This window comes from Acomys russatus, chromosome 7, assembly GCF_903995435.1.
Source record: "Acomys russatus chromosome 7, mAcoRus1.1, whole genome shotgun sequence".
Taxonomy (NCBI): Eukaryota; Metazoa; Chordata; class Mammalia; order Rodentia; family Muridae; genus Acomys; species Acomys russatus.
The window spans coordinates 4574768-4590641 of record NC_067143.1 but is presented as its reverse complement, the minus strand read 5'-3'; the positions used below and the strand labels follow the sequence as shown (position 1 = coordinate 4590641).

Sequence of the window (15874 nt, the reverse complement as noted above, 5' to 3'; positions counted from 1 at the left end):
AAGTGTGAGTGGCCTGTGGGTCAAGCAGCCTTTGACCCCAACCGCACCCCATCTTGTCTCCCTCACAGGTCCTCCACCTTCACCCTGGTGCCAGCCTTCACCCAGCTGAACAATCGTCCAAGCTGCCTCTCAACTGTTGGCGCAGCCTCCATTGCCATCGGTGCCCTGCGCCTGTGCCTCAGCCATGTCACTCTTGGCGACCCTGGGGCTGGAGCTGGACAGGGCCCTGCTCCCAGCTAGCGGGCTGGGCTGGCTTGTAGACTATGGGAAACTCCCCCTGGCCCCTGCCCCCCTGGGCCCCTATGAGGTCCTCGGGGGAGCCCTGGAGGGGGGGCTCCCAGGGGGAGGAGAGCCTCTGGCAGGTAAGAACAGCTAAAGAGTAGAGATGGGTTGAGCTGGGGGGCAAGGGCAGAAAAGGAAGAATTCCTTCATTCACAAGATCAGTACTGAGGGCCTGCAGCGTGCCTAGCACTGCTCCAGGTGTGCCCGGGTTCAGACCAAGGGACCCCTAAGCTCTTGTGAACATCAGGAAGCAGAGAGCTGCGGCGGAGCAAAAGTGATGAAACGCCCAGTTGAGAAGTCACCACGGAGCCAGCATCTGAACCGAGGGCTGAGGGATGGGAGGACAGGAGCCACCGTAAGGCCTGAGGGCGCTTCTAGCTTGGAGACAATGGGTGGTTGGTCCAGACTGGGATTTCAGTAACGATTAAGCAGCTGCACCTGGTGTCACATGCCTTTAGCCTCCCCCTGTTCCAAAGGCTTCTCGTGCTCTTGAGCCCATAAGTTTCAGGCCAGCCTAGGCAGCGAAGTAAGACCCCATCTCAAAAACAGAAAACAAGAATCAGTAAAAATGGAGCGATTGAGACAGAGAAAGAGAGAGATCCTAGCACTCTTAGAAGATGGTATTGAGCAACAGAGCAGGTCCAAGGCCAGCCTATACTATAAGAGACCCTATCTTAAATAAGAAGACAGAGGTGCCAGAGTGCAGCCAGCCGGTCCCACAGTAAGCAGAAAGCTACAGAAATGGGGCTGGCCTATGTTGAGTGTATCATTGGTCAAGTGACCGCTGCACTGGGTGGCTGGCTGGTTATTTCATTGGTTAGTTGATTGATCTGAATCACTGGCTTGGTCATTGGCTAGTGAGCTGATTAGCTCATCACCAGGTTGTCTGGTGAACAGTTTGGTTGGCTGACTGGGTGATTGGTTAGATGGTGGTTTAGCTGAGTGTTGGCTGGTGAGCTCTTTGGGTCACTGGCTTACTACATGGGTTACCTGGTGGCAACCGAACTATGTGGTGACTGATTGCTTGGTTGGCTCATTCATTGTTAGTGGATCAGTTTCTTAGTTGATTAATGAATTTGTTGGTTGGTTGGCTGGTGAGCTGTATGATTGGCTGGTTGGTTGGTTGCCTGGTAAACTCTCTGGTTGACTAGTTGGTTGGTTTGTTCATTGATTAGTGGGTGGGTAAACCAGTTGGTCTGTTGACTGCTTATCAGTGGGTTAATTGGTTGATTGCCTTGTTCATTGCTTGCTTCCCTGACTTATTGGTCTGATGACACGTCTGTAGATTCGGTGGTTGGCTGACTGGTCATTTGTCACATCTAGTGAATGGGACATGAGTGAGCACCACGTGGTTAAAACACAGATCTCAGGGACCTTTAATGTCCTTCCCTCCATCCTCAGGTGACGGCTTCTCTGACTGGATGACAGAGCGGGTTGACTTCACAGCCCTCCTCCCTCTGGAGGCCCCTCTGCCCCCAGGCACTCTCCCCCCACCCTCCCCAGCACCCCCTGACCTAGAAGCCATGGCATCCCTACTCAAGAAGGAACTAGAACAGATGGAAGACTTCTTCCTTGATGCCCCACTCCTTCCCCCGCCCTCCCCACCACCACCACCAGCGCCCTCCCTGCCCCTGCCTTTGCCCCTACCTACCTTTGACCTCCCTCAGCCCCCTACCCTGGACACCCTGGACCTGCTGGCTGTCTACTGCCGCAGCGAGAACGGGCCAGGGGACGTAGGCTTGGCAGCCCTGCCTGTGCCCCAGCAGCCTCCTCCTCCTCTGGTTCCTCTGCCTTCACCCTCCCGCCCAGCCCCCTATCCGAGTCCTGCCACCACCCGAGGGGACCGCAAGCAGAAGAAGAGAGACCAGAATAAGTCAGCGGCTCTCAGGTACCGCCAAAGGAAGCGGGCAGAGGGCGAGGCCCTGGAGGGCGAGTGCCAGGGGCTGGAGGCACGGAACCGGGAGCTGAGGGAAAGGGCAGAGTCAGTGGAGCGAGAGATCCAGTACGTGAAGGACCTGTTAATTGAGGTGTACAAAGCCCGGAGCCAAAGGACCCGCAGCACCTAGGGTGCAATGCAGGCCAGGGGAGGGAGGTCTACTGTACCTCTGCCTTGAGATTCACGCAAACCCCCCACTTCATTCTCCTGAGTCATGTCTGGCTTTCCCCCACCTACCCCCATTCTGGGTTATTGACTTAGTCAGTTTCTGTACCCCTTCCCCCTTCATTGCAACTGAGGAACCCAGGCTCTCAGGGCATCCGAGGAGCCTGATCGCTGGTTTCCAGAGTCTTAAAACAAGTGTGGTTTTGCAGGTAGTCCTAGTTGGGTGGGGTGGGGGGGCTGCCAGGCCTGGCATGGAGGTAAGGCAGGAAGCCACTCAGGGTGACTTGTGCTGATGAGATCCTAGTCAGGGAGGGAGGGTTTTAAGGAAGGGGACACGGACATGAAAAGCCAGCCAAGGGAAGGGAGCCAAGTCCTCAGAACAGGAGGATATGCTGGCCTAGGCATAGGGGTGGCTGTAGTGGGTAACTTAGGGGGTCATGTTAGCTCTGGAGAGAATCAGTGTTTTGTGAAGGTGTTGGGGAAGGGTTGCATCTAGTGGGGGCTGATCCTTCAGGGGTTATGGGCACAAATAAAATGCAGACGTTTCCTGTGGCCTGTGTGTCTTATCTTTGAGAGGAGACTCTGGGGAGACACACAGGAACAAACCAGATGACTGGGGCTGACACTCCTCAGTACAGCAGCGACTCAGCATGCTCAGCTGTGGAAGGGTTGCTCTCAGTCTGAGGCCTGTCCGGGCTACAGAGTAAACCCCCTTTTTTTTGTTTGTTTGTTTTTTGAGACAGGGTTTCTATGTAGCCTTGGCTGTTCTGGACTTGCTTTGTAAACTACAGTGATCCGCCTGCCTCTGCCTCCCACGTGCTGAGATGAAAGGGGTGTGCCACCACACCTGGCAGAGTGAGCCCATTTCAAACACAACAATGAAGGCAAGCACAAGGTACCTAGTAATATTTGTTCATGTCAAGTCCACCCGCTTAGCAGGAACGTGAGATGTAACCAAACTATCGGCGAGGATGCAGTACCAGACAGCAAGCCAAAGGCACAAGAGCGTGCACACACCGAGAAAGATGCCTCAGACAGTGCTGGACCACTGCAGCAGTGGGCAGAGAGGGCTGTGCAGAGAGCTCCACCGGTAAAATGCTTGCCCAGCAAGCAAGAGGACCTGACTTCCAATTTCCAGGATAGATCCCACATAAAAAGCCAGCAGCTGCCAGGGGGTAGTGGTGCTTGCTTTTAATGCTAGCATTCCACTCAGGAGGCAGAGGCAGCGGGATCTCTGAGTTCAAGGTCACCCTAGCCTACAGAGTGAGTCTAGGATAGCCAGGGCTACACAGAGAAATCCTGTCTTGATTTAAAAAAAATAAATAATCAACTGAGACCCGAGTCTGGTCCCCAGCAGCTACACTGGGTAGTTTATGGCCTTGGACCAAGCAGTGTGGGGGGACTGCTGGTCAGTGAAGTCACAACCTAAGGACATTTTGAGAAGACTCAGAGGAAAGATGTGTCCTACCTGGACTGCCCTGAGGAAGCTAATGAGGTCAGATTCTGTGTGTGCTGTTATGAGCCGGATAAACAAAGGTTCCTGAGAGTGGGGTCCCCAGAGCGAGGTCTGACCTTGGCTCCCCAGAGCGAGCTCTGACCTTGGCTCCCAGCTCTGGAAGGATAGTCTGTCTGTTTGTTTTTCAAGACAGGGTTTCTCTGTGTAGCCTTAGCTGTCCTGGACTCACTTTATAGACCAGGCTGGCCTCGAACTCACAGAGACCCGCCTACCTCTGCCTCCTGAGTGCTGGGATTAAAGGCGTGCACCACCACCGCCCGGCGTTGGAGGAACAGTCTTTAGGGTGAGTACCTGCAGAGTACTGTCTGCTTGAGGGATCTTTGCTCCCATGGTAACTGGCCAGCCAAGAGGAACATTTGGGTCACTCTGGCTTGTAGTGGCCATGTTGAGCACATAGCATCAATTTGACCCTTTAAAGAGTTGCAGACTGAGCAATGGGGTCACCAACAGGAACACTCGAATCTGTGCAGCAGGTCCCCTATAATCCTCTGGAGACGGAGTTATGGACCACGACTGACAGTAGTCCTTGTATGCGGTTAGCATGGCTGCAGGAGGCTCCATCACTTTCATTGGAGCTCCTACCACAAGGCCCCCTACACCCTGACCTTGCACCCTATCCCCGGTTCTGCTCTGAACTTTCCCATAGTGACAAGTGAGACCCCCAGCATGGCCTGGGGAAGCCCTGTGTAGCTGGTGTCCAAGAGATTCTGGGTTCAGTCTGCAGCAGACAGTTATGATTTGCAGGATGCTCAGAACTGTGTGTGCAGAGGAGAGGGAGGAAGGACCAGGGATCCATGGCAGCGTGGGGAACACCAGGAAAGCAAGCATGGAGCAAAACCCATGGCCTGGGCGGCCTTGGCCCAGGGCGGAAGGAGAATGAGCTTGGCCTGGGGAAAATGCTGGCAACCAGGTTTAAGGCTGTATCCATGTGCTCCTGAAGTAAAAGCCCCTTAGGATGGGGGTGTGCGTCTGTTGGGAAAGCTACACAGGCACAATGCCCTGGGTTCTATCCCTAGCACTGCATGCACCAGGCCTGCCAGCATCTGCAACCCCAGCACTCAGGAGGTGGATGCAGGGATCCTACGAGGGCTCTGGGCTGCTCTGACCCTGTGGCCCAAGGCCGAGTGCCAGCTCTGCCGTGTGTGGCGCCCCAGCTGAGCTGTGTGGGATTCTGCTAGCCTGACACTCACCTGAGGCAGAGAGCAGCCCCCCCTCACTGACCCTACGGCATGAGAGCTTCTCTGAAAAGCATCACTCAGGTTCTTCACTCGTGTGCAGACAACAGGCAGGCCGCTGGCTACCCTTCCCGCCTGCCCTTACCCGCCAGGCCCCTGTCATGGCAGCACCCTGACAAAGGCATTCTGGGTCTCACACCTGAGGCTGAGGCTACTGCTGAGCTCCCTATAGAGGTTTAGATCTCTGGGGTGTTGAAGCCCAGGGCTATACCTGTCAGGGTAGCCCCCATCCAGGAGACGGGTATAGGGTTGCAGGCCCCCAGCAGGGAACACACCAGGTGGCCAGCATCCAGGGGCTTCCAGATGTGCATGTGAGCTCTGGAAGGACAGGGAGGAGCCATGCCCCAGAGGAACCTGTGTGGACCTCAGACAGAGCCAGCGCCTTGCCCTGCTCAGAGCAGAGCCCCTCACTCCCCTTCCCCCCATCCTTTCTCCATTCTTGGGGTCAGGTGTAATCATGTACACAGAACACTGGCAACTGCACTGTACAGCTTCTCGCAGTACTGTCCACTGCCCTCTCCTGGGCGCCTGAGACACCAGGGAGCAGCTGTTAGCCTTGAGGTCCCGGAGGACTCAGGAATAAAGTTTGGTCTTTTTTATTTCCTTGTCTGTTTTGGTTTTTTTTTTTGGTTTGGTTTTTTGTTTTGTTTTGTTTTTGCCACAAACAACATGACAAAGTGAAAGTTGGGGAGGAAAGGGTTTATTGGCTTAACTTCCACATGATAGTCCATCAGTGAGAAAAGTCAGGGCAGCAACGGGAAGGCAGGAGCTAATGCAGAGGCCATGGAGGGGTGCTCCTCATAGCTTGCTCAGCCTGCTTTCTTTTTTCTTTCTTTTTTTTTTTTTTTTTTTTTTCGAGACAGGGTTTCTCTGTGTAGCCTTGGCTGTCCTGGACTAACTTTGTACACCAGGCTGACCTCGAACCACCGCCCAGCTCTCAGCCTGCTTTCTTATAGAGCCCAGGACCACCAGACCACGGATGGTCCCACCCACAATGGGCTGGGCCCTCCCACTTCTCCAGGGACTCTAGTTTGTATTGAGTTAACATAAAATTAGCGAGCACAACTGAACCCTTGTCAGCTTGACAGACAAATGCATCACTATTAAGCCACAACCAGTCCTTTCCTATTCATCCCTACATCTCACGTTAATAGGAACATCACAATATAAAATATAAAGTAGCCAAATTAGGCCAGGTGAGTGGCACGCACCTTCAATCCCGGCACTTGGGAGGCAGAGGCAAGCAAATCTCTGAGTTCGAAGCCAGCCTGGTCTACAGAGTGACTTCCAGGATAATCACATCCTGGGCAGAGAAATCCTGTCTCGGGGTGGGGGGTTGGGGGGTGGGAGACCTTAATAGTTTAAACTTTAAAGTTTCTTAATTATAAACTTTAAAAAAAAAACTTTAAGAGGGAAGAACCATGGCACAGTCACAATCAAAATCAAACTCTGACTGTGTAAACAACCCTATGTCCGATGTCTGCGATCCACTCATGATCTTGCAGGGACCCTTCAAAGGGCTCGGGCCACTTGTCTGGCTCCGCCCTCTAGCACACACAGCTAATCTCAGCCCTTGACAGGCTCCATCCGCCAATGCTGCTGTTCTTGGTGGTCATCCCACAGTATCGGCGGCTCCTAATGTACGGGCTTCTGCAAAGGGGCCACACTTTTACCAGTAGCTGTCTCGGGCTCTCCTCATAGTGCAAAGCCTCCACTTTTCGCCACGACTCCTTCAGTGCTGGGCCACTCTGGCTTCCCCTTCACTAAGAGCCTGTCCAGGCCTCTCACAGTGCCATGCGTTAGCTGTTTTCAATGACTCCTTCATGCCTTTGGCCATTTCTGGAACATAGCTTCTGTGTGTTGACCTCAGAAAACACTTCCCAGAAAGCTCTTTTTTTAAATTTTTTTTAGACAGGGTGTCTCTGTAACAGCCCTGACTGCCCTGGACTTGCTTTGTAGGCCAGGCTGGCCTTGAGCCTGGTGTCTCTCTGTCTGTCTGTTTTTTGAGACAGAGTTTCTCTATGTAGTCCTGGCTGTCCTGGACTCACTTTGTAGAGCAGGCTGACCTCTGCCTCCTGAGTGCTGGGGTTAAAGGCCTGCACCACCATGCTTGGCCTCAACCTGCTTTCTTATAGAACCCAGGACCACCAGGCCCGAGATGGTACCATGCACAATGAGCTGGGCCCACCCATATCAATCACTAAGAAAAACCCTACTGGTCTAATCTTATGGAGACATTTTTCTTAACTGAGGCTCCCTCCTCTCCAGTGACTTGACTTTGTGTCAGGCTGCCATAAAACTAGCCCCCACAGGCTCCCACGTTTCTGTTCTCCTTTCAAAATGAACATGGGAGCCAGGTGTGGTGGTGCATGCCTGTAATCCAAGCACTCAGGAGACAGGGAGGCAAATAGATCGCTGTGAGTTCGAGGCCAGCCTGGTCTACAAAGTGAGTCCAGGACAGCCTAGGCTAGCACAGAGAGACCTTGTCTCCAAAAACCAAAAACCAAAACAAAAAACGAAAAAACCAAAATGAACATGGGAGGCAGGGACACCCTGAGGTACTTTATCTCAGAAGAGCCTGTCCTGGGCTGCTTTTGGGCAGAGCCATCCCTGGAATGACTTGGCTAGGCAGGCACCCAGGCAGAGCACCGAGGCGCCACCGTTCGTCCTTCCACTGGCCCTCAGTCAGCTGGCCAGGCCCATTTAGTTACCAAAGCCCCCGAGAGTCCGGGGCCCATTGCAACAGGCTCTAGAAGCCAGAGAAACCCACAGCTCTCAGCTCCCAGGGCAGAGGCTGGGCTTCAACCACCTGCCATCCCAGCACCCAGCAGCTTTTATACTCCTGTGCTTTGGGCAGCCATGAACAGCAGCAGGCAGCAGCAGATGACGGGACATTCTCAAGTGCCATTCAGACTTTGGGTGCCAGGACCAGCAGTCTCTGGCAGTGGTGATGCATCTATGTGGCCTAGGGTGTCTAGGGTCCTTGGTCCTGAAGGGTCTATCAGCTGCCTGGAATTTTCTGGAGGCAGAAATAATGATTCGCATTTCAGACTAAGAGTATTGGAGGGCTGGAGAGATGGCTCAGAGGTTAAGAGCACTGACTACTCTTCCAGAGGTCCTGAGTTCAATTCCCAGCAACCACATGGTGGCTCACAACTATCTATAATGTAATGTGATTTAATGTCCTCTTCTGGCCTGCAGGTGTACATGCAGGCAAAACACTGTATACATAATATTCAATAAATATTTTTAAAAAAGAGTATTGGAATCTGGGTGGAGGCGGCACACCTTTAAGCCCAGCACTCAGGAGGCAGAGGCAGGTGGATAGCTGTGAGTTCGAGGCCAGCCTGGTCTACAAAGGAAGTCCAGGACAGCTGTACAGAGAAACCCTGTCTTGAAAATACAAACAAGGGGGCTGGAGAGATGGCTCAGTGGTTAAGAGCACTGCCTGCTCTTCCAAAGGACCCGGGTTCAATTCCCAGCACCCACATGGCTCACAACTGTCTGTAACTCTAAGTTCTGACAGCCTCACACCAATGCACATTAAAAAAAATTAAAATTAAAAAAAAAAACAGAAAATACAAACAAAATAATCCAAATATAGAGAGGGAGGAAGGGATAAAGGGAAGGAGGGAGGGGCAGAGGGAGGGAGGGAACTGGAGACCAAGCAAAGCAAAAAGAAAGCGGCTTTTGTTGTTTTAGTTTTTTGAGACAGGGTTTCTCTGTGTAGCCCTGGCTGTGCTGGAACTCTCTTTGTAGACCAGGCTGGCCTCAAACTGACAGAGGTCTTCCTGGCTCATGGCTTTCTTTATGACTTTGAAAAGTCAGGCCTCATTGCAGAGAGGCAGATGTGCTGAGAGAGCACAGAAATTTCTAACTGGATGTGTGCCCCTTCCTAGTAACCGGAAGAGCGCAAGCACACGTGCTACCAAGGCCTTATCTTTCCTGCTCTTCCTCAGCAAAGATGGTACAGCATGCAGTGTTGGTCATTTAAAAGCTTTTTAGACGCACAGTACTGTGGATAAGCTTCTCCGTGAGTCATTTTCTACTCTCATCTCCTGCCTCGGTGTGCACATCAGCGGGGTATCTCAGCAGGGTTAGGGGGTGTGGGCTATCTAGATGGATGGGTACAGGCAGGGTCTAGTGTTCTCTGTTCCTTTGTAGCTGGGCTGAAGCTGGCTTTTTTTTAGTTTTTTGAGACAGGGTGTCTCTGTGTAGCCTTGGCTGTCCTGGACTCACTTTGTACACCAGGCTGGCCTTGAACTCACAGTGATCCACCTGCCTCTGTCTCGAGTGCTCGGATTAAAGACGGGCACCACCATGCCCAGCCAATGATACTGGCAGACTTTACTTCTAACCCCACTGAGTAGCCAGGGCCCACAGTCTCTGGCTTCTGTTTCTGTGTGTGTCTGTGTAGTATGTGTGCATGTGTGTATGTGTGTAATGTGCACCACCATGCCTGGCCTATTTCCTAAATCTTAAGGAGCCTCTCTTAGTTCTTGGGTCTTAACAAGATTTGGAACAAACTGCTACACAACAAACAGATTTACCCTGAATGCTGGTGGCACCACACGAAGTCCAGGGTGAAATAAAACGAGAAAGCTAGTAGGGCATCAGACTCCTCTTCTGTGTTCCTTGCTCTACCTTGTTTACTCTGCGTGACAGACTGAACCCTCTGGAGCCAAAAGAAACCTTTTCTGTTGTGTCCGTTAGTTTTCTGGCCATAGTGATGAAAATCTAACATATACACCATATGGTGCCTCCCCAACATGCTTCTGCCATTGTGGGGCATCCCCGGTGAGGGAGGGGCCAAGGCTCAGTAGTAGAGCCCTGTCTAGAATCCTCTAGTGAGGACAATGGGTTGTGGGCTGAAGAGATGACTCAGAAGTTGAGTGCTTCCTGCTCTTGCAGAGGACCCAAGCTTGGTTCCTAGCACCCACACGGGGCTCCTCACAACACCTCTAATGACAGCTTCAGGGAGCTGACCTGTGCTGGTATCTGCATCACATGCACACATATACATAATAAAGTCCGAAAAAATTCATGGGTGCGTGGCAGATGGGCAGGTGGAAGGTTGCCAAGGATGAGAAGTGTAGAAGGAGTGATTAAAGACTGGTGGGGTGGGGTAGTAGTAGGCAGATGGGTAAAAGATGGGTAGATGAAGGATGGAAGGATGGATGGATGGATGGATGGAAGGAAGGATGGATGGATGGAAGGATGGATGGAAGGATGGATGGATGGAAGGATGAATAAAAGGATAAAAGGATGGATGGATGGATGGATGGAAGGATGGATGGATGGATGGAAGGATGGATGGATGGATGGATGGAAGGATGGATGGATGGATGGATGGATGGATGGATGGATGGACTGAGGTAAGTTTGGAGGATGTTGACTATAGCTAGATGGGGAAGTGTAATTCTGGCTGGATAGGTGGCTGACTTCATGAAAGTGGGAATAAGCAAGCTGGAGGATTGTTTTGATTTGTTGTATTTTGTTTTTGAGACAGGGTTTCTCTGTGTGGCCCTGGCTGTCCTGGACTCTCCTTCTAGACCAGGCTGGCCTCAAACTCACAGTGATCTGCCTACCTCTGCCTCCCTGAGTTCTGAAATTAAAGGTGCACGGCTGAAGGTTCTGTTTGATAGATGTGTTCTTGCTGTGCTAAGGCTGGTCTCCTGGGTTGAGTGTTTTCCCTGCCTTGGCCTCCCCAGCAGCTGGGCTACATGTGTGCACCGTCACTGTGGTCAGCGGGAACTAGTAAGTAAAAGACCAAGTGGCTGGGTAAACAGGAGAAAGATTCTTCCAGAACTTCTGTGAACACTGGATTCTCCAAGTGATTAATTAAAAACTGTTTATTACGGAATCACAGGAATGCCACGGCAGGAAGGCCCTGGGGAGTGGCTGCTACGGCTGCTAGCATCTAGTCACCTGCATGCACAACTGCAGGGGCTGAGGAGGGCTGGGAGGAGTTTCACATTATGGGAGATGACTCAGGTTCCTCGACACTGAGAGCGCTGATTTGTATGTCCTAAGGGAGAGGCAAATGCACATTCACGGGATTCTTTAGGAGCATATGAGTTGAAGCAGAAAGCCGTGAGTCACACTACTTCATGTCCTACTTCAAGATCCAAGTTGGGAAGCTCTGTAAAATAATAAAAAAGGCTGCAAGGAACAAGCCTTAAGCCCCTCCTTCCTGCCACACTTCTGGGAGGTACTGGAGATGCAGCAACAGGCAGCAGGTGATGGAGACAAAGGACCACACAGTCACTCCAACTGAGGAGGGGTCACTTGGATGAGATTTGACCCCTACCTTATGGACAGGTGAAAGAACCAGGAATGTCCACTAGACCCCAAGGTCTCTCTCTGGCTTGCATACTGGATGGATGGAGAGGCAGGCCACCACAAAGCTGGCAGCTGGCCCTATGCAAGTGTGTCTGAGAAGGCCAACTTCACCTCTAGAAAGCACCCTAGGGGTGTCACAGAACCTCTGACCCTGCTACAGGCTCCAAGGCCCGGGCAGAGCTCTGCAGTTGCAGGGAGTATTTGCTCACCCGTTTACTCGCAGGACCAGGGAAGTGCCATTCCAGACGCACTAGTGCTGTCAGGTGAGTGACTCTGCTGTGCCCTGCAGAGCGGTCAGTTGCCTCCTCACCTCTGCAGCCCAATACCAGTGGGACCGTCCTGTGTCAGTCAAGTGTCTCCAAATGCATTGGTCCTCCCTTCTACATTTGTGTGCGTGTGCGCGTTTGCACATACATGCTACACAAGCAGCGCGCAATGACAAAAACAACTGCTCTGGGAAAGCATGGGTCTGGGGAAGTTCTTCTTGGGGACACAACCCACCATGCAACAGTCTGTGGGACCCATGATTGGTTGACACAGGGTGTCATGTAGCCCAGGTTTCCTTTGAGCTCTGGTCTCCACTCCTACCTGCCTCCTGTGAGGACAGCTGTGTGCCCAGCTCACTGGGTTTTGTTTTGTTTTGTTTTATAATAGCGTCTTATACAGCTAAAGCCAGCACTGACCTGATTCTCCTGTCTCCACCTCAGTGCTGGGGTAACTGACAGGCACCATCACACCTGGCTACCCGCAGAATTTTCTGGTTACCACAAATCATCCGGATGAATTCTAGCTGTCTGGATTTCTCTTGAATTGACTTCAGGAGCCCATGGGGAAACCGAGGATCTCCCAGGAGCTGGGCCTGGGGCACCCAGTCCCTCACAGGCCTGGCTGGGGTCAGGGGCCAAGTCACCAACCTCCTCACCTGGATTCCACCTAAGGCACCATCTGGAGGTCCAGGGGGTCATAGGGTGACACCCGCAGATCCTGCAGCCGGGCTTCTAGACTGCTCCTCAGTGTGACATAGGGCGGCTTCTCCTCATACTTGAGGGCCATCACCATTTTCAGGTATTCCTGCAGGGTCTCTGTGGTCAAGACACCCAAAAGCACAGGAGAGGGCTGAGAGGTGGTGGCTGTAGTGCCTTGTGCTCAGGGCCACTTGCAGTTCTTGCATCTGCTGTCCACGTGTGGGAAGCACTGGTGGCCCATCAGTGGCATGGTGAACAGCAGAGCGCTCCCAGCCAGCCAGTCGCCAGCCCCATCCACTGCCTGTCCTGTACTACTGCACATGGGGCCTGTGGCTTCCATCTGGGGCAGGGCGGGCGTGTGAGCACAGGGCACAAAAGGAGACACAGAGCAGAGGGAGGAGGGTGGCCATCACTGGGACCAGCATGAGCTGCAGGGGAGCGCCATGTGAAATTATGTGTTCTTTAGAAAAAATTTCCACCATTGGAAAACACAAAACAGTATTTAGTTCATGGAGGACAAAATTAGGTGTGCCTCGCTGGGAACTATGGCGTTGGCCTGGCCTAGCTGCCTTGAGAGGCATGTGCCACAGGTTTTTCACATAAGGGTTTATGGCTCCTGGGATACTGTGTGCCCCTCAGGCAGTGAGGTGTGCAGGCAGCCTTCCGCTTGTCTGTGTGTCCCTTGGAAGCCGAGGAAGCATGGGAGCTTGACAGGACAATGGGTCTCAGACATCAGTCTAAGGACCCTGTATAGCTTGCAAACGTCACTGTGTCTGGCAACTACAACTCTATTAATCCTGTTTCTGATAAGGGTATAAAAAGTCTGGCCAGGTGTGGTGGCACACGCCTTTAATCCCAGCACTCGGGAGGCAGAGGCAGGGGGATCTCTGTGAGTTCGAGGCCAGCCTGGTTTACAAATCAAGGCTACACAGCAAAGGCTACACAGAGGGACCTTGTCTTCAACAACCAAAAAAGAAAAACTTAAAAAAAAGAAAGAAACTTCCACAATCTACCAGCTCAAACAAGGAAAAACAGGAGCCCTAAATTGGGTAATATTATTCTATTAAAATACTACAAATAAAGCCGGGCGTGGTGGCGCACGCCTTTAATCCCAGCACTCGGGAGGCAGAGGCAGGCGGATCGCTGTGAGTTCGAGGCCAGCCTGGTCTACAAAATGAGTCCAGGATGGCCAAGACTACACAGAGAAACCCTGTCTCGAAAAACCCAAAAAAAAAAAAAAAAAAAAAAAAAAATACTACAAATAAGGGGAGGGAGGGAAGAATGGGAGGACACAAGGGATGGGATAACCATTGAGATGTAACAAGAATAAATTAATAATAAGAAATTAAAAAAAAATACTACAAAAAAGCCAGGCATGGTGACGCACACATTTAATCCCAGCACTCGGGAGGCAGAGGCAGGTGCATTACTGTGAGTTTGAGTCCAGCCTGATCTACAAAATGAGTCCAGGACAGTCAAGGCTACATAGAGAGACCCTGTCTGGAAAAACAAAACAAAACAAAACAAACAAGCAAGCATGTGTATCCAGGCAAGGTGCTTGCTGTGATCCCAGCATGTGGAAGGTGGAGGGAGGACCAGGACTTCAAGGCCAGCCTAGGGAACAGAGTGAGTTTGAAGCCAGTCTAGGTTAGTATAGGAAATCCTGTAGTAAGTCAAATAAAATGTATAAAGTTCAACTGAAAGTAAAAGAAAAGCAAACCCATGGAAAGTCTGGGGATGCGGCCCAGCCTGGCCCTGGGTTCTATTCCCACCTCCAACAACCCAAGAATTATGTGTGTGTTCTCAACACTGTTAATTAGGAGACATTAAACTTTTTTATTTTATTTTATTTTTTTGGTTTTTCAAGACAGGGTCTCTCTGTGTAGTCCTGGCTGTCCTGGACTCCCTTTGTAGGCCAGGCTGGCCTTGAACTCACAGTGATCCACCTGCCTCTGCCTCCCGAGTGCTGGGATTACAGGCCTGCGCCACCACGCCCGGCTGACATTAAACATTTTTACAAGTTTGTGTCTTATAGGAGGCACACACAACACACATGCAGTGGGGAAAACTCAATGAAGAAAGGCACAGTAGGTAAGAAAGGCCTCCAAGGCACGAGGCTTGCTGGCCCCTTCCCCTTTGGGACATACCTGAGGCCTTGCACCAACGGCCACACAGTCCCACAAGGGGCTCAGGACTGTCCAGATACCTTCAGGGAAAAAGCACATGGGAAAAGAGTGATGTGTTAAGTGGAAGAGTCCTACACACAACCCACTCACAGATAGTGCTTCCGGCCCCTCTCCGTGCCCGCCCCCCTGGTTCTCTGGTGTGGCCTGCCAGGCTGGCTCCCATCCTTCACCTTGTCTAGCCAGCTCCAGGCCAAGCTTCCTCAAGCCCCACCCTCTTGCTTCTTAGTTCTCTGTTCCTGTCCTGGCTATGGGTCTGCCTCAGGCTCCTGCTCTGTGACTGGCCTCTCTCTGAGCAGACCCAGTCCTGTCCCCCTCCAGTGCAGAGGTCAAAGCCAGGCACACAATGCCCACCAGCAGCCCCCCACTGTGGCCTGGTCCCCACCATGTCCTGCCCTGTTCCACACTCAGGCCCACAAGCCTCCCACCTCCTACTCTACTGTGATGCCTGGTGCACTGGCTAGTTTGGGGTGTCACCATGACACAAGCTAGAGTCATCAGAGAGGAAGGAGCTCTGGCTGAGGACAGGCCTCCATGAGATCCAGCTGCAAGGTGTTTTCTCAATTAGTGATCAACGGGGGAGAGCCCAGCCCATTGTGGGTGGTGTCATCCTTGGGCTGGTGGTCCTGGGTTCTATAAGAAAGCCGACTGAGCAAGCTGGTAAGGAGCACCCTCCATGGTCTGTGCCTCCATCTGGCCTCCTGGTTCCTGCCCTGACTTCCTTCAGTGATGAACAGCAACACGCTGTTCATGTCAACCTGCTTTCTGGTCATGGCATTTCTTTGCGGCAACAGAAGCCATAAGACACTTGGCTTGGCCTTCCCAGCCTGATCCCAGCCCCTGGCAGGTGGCTGCTCTCCTCTTGGGGCAAAGTTGACAACTGGAAAACTAGGAAGCTTCCCTGGACTGGCCCAGGCAGAAAATGCCGGTCCCTTCTGGGTGCTTGCATACTCTGTACAGAGGTCTTCGCCCTGGCAACGCTGGTGTGCAGGAAGGCCAGGTGTGACTCCAGCCCCAGGACAGGCGAGAAGCAAGGCCTAGCAAGATACAGCCCAAAAAAGTGTCGTGTGGAGGAGAGGTGGGTCCACCTTTCCCTCCTGTCTCTCTCCCTCCCTCTCTTCTTCCTTTTTTTTTTTTTTTTTTTTTGGTTTTTCGAGACAGGGTTTCTCTGTGTAGCCTTGGCCGTCCTGGACTCACTTTGTAGACCAGGCTGGCCTCGAACTCACAGCAATCTGCCCGCCTCTGCCTCC

The 15874-nt window shown here is 52.3% G+C and overlaps 2 protein-coding genes across 3 annotated transcripts in view; one reads left to right on the top strand and one right to left on the bottom strand.

Moving 5' to 3' along the window:
- The first annotated feature begins 5 nt into the window (after window positions 1–5).
- On the top strand, window positions 6–2348 carry Atf5 (activating transcription factor 5). The gene is made up of 2 exons (XM_051148471.1): window positions 6–362; window positions 1684–2348. Exons 1-2 carry the CDS (start codon window positions 185–187, stop codon window positions 2346–2348), a joined length of 843 nt encoding a protein of 280 aa, XP_051004428.1. The 5' UTR covers window positions 6–184.
- A 4290-nt stretch (window positions 2349–6638) lies between these two features.
- Vrk3 (VRK serine/threonine kinase 3) overlaps window positions 6639–15874 on the bottom strand; it is a 30254-nt gene continuing 21018 nt past the window's right edge. The window contains exons 12-14 of one of the 2 annotated variants that reach the window (XM_051148470.1): window positions 14589–14647; window positions 12399–12558; window positions 6639–6784 (exon numbers count right to left, since the gene is read on the bottom strand). In XM_051148470.1, the coding sequence (XP_051004427.1) occupies window positions 12410–12558; window positions 14589–14647 (208 nt within the window). In that variant the 3' untranslated portion in view covers window positions 6639–6784; window positions 12399–12409. Of the gene's footprint in view, window positions 6785–12120; window positions 12559–14588; window positions 14648–15874 lie in introns of those variants that run through there. The other variant, XM_051148469.1, reaches the window with a different exon arrangement.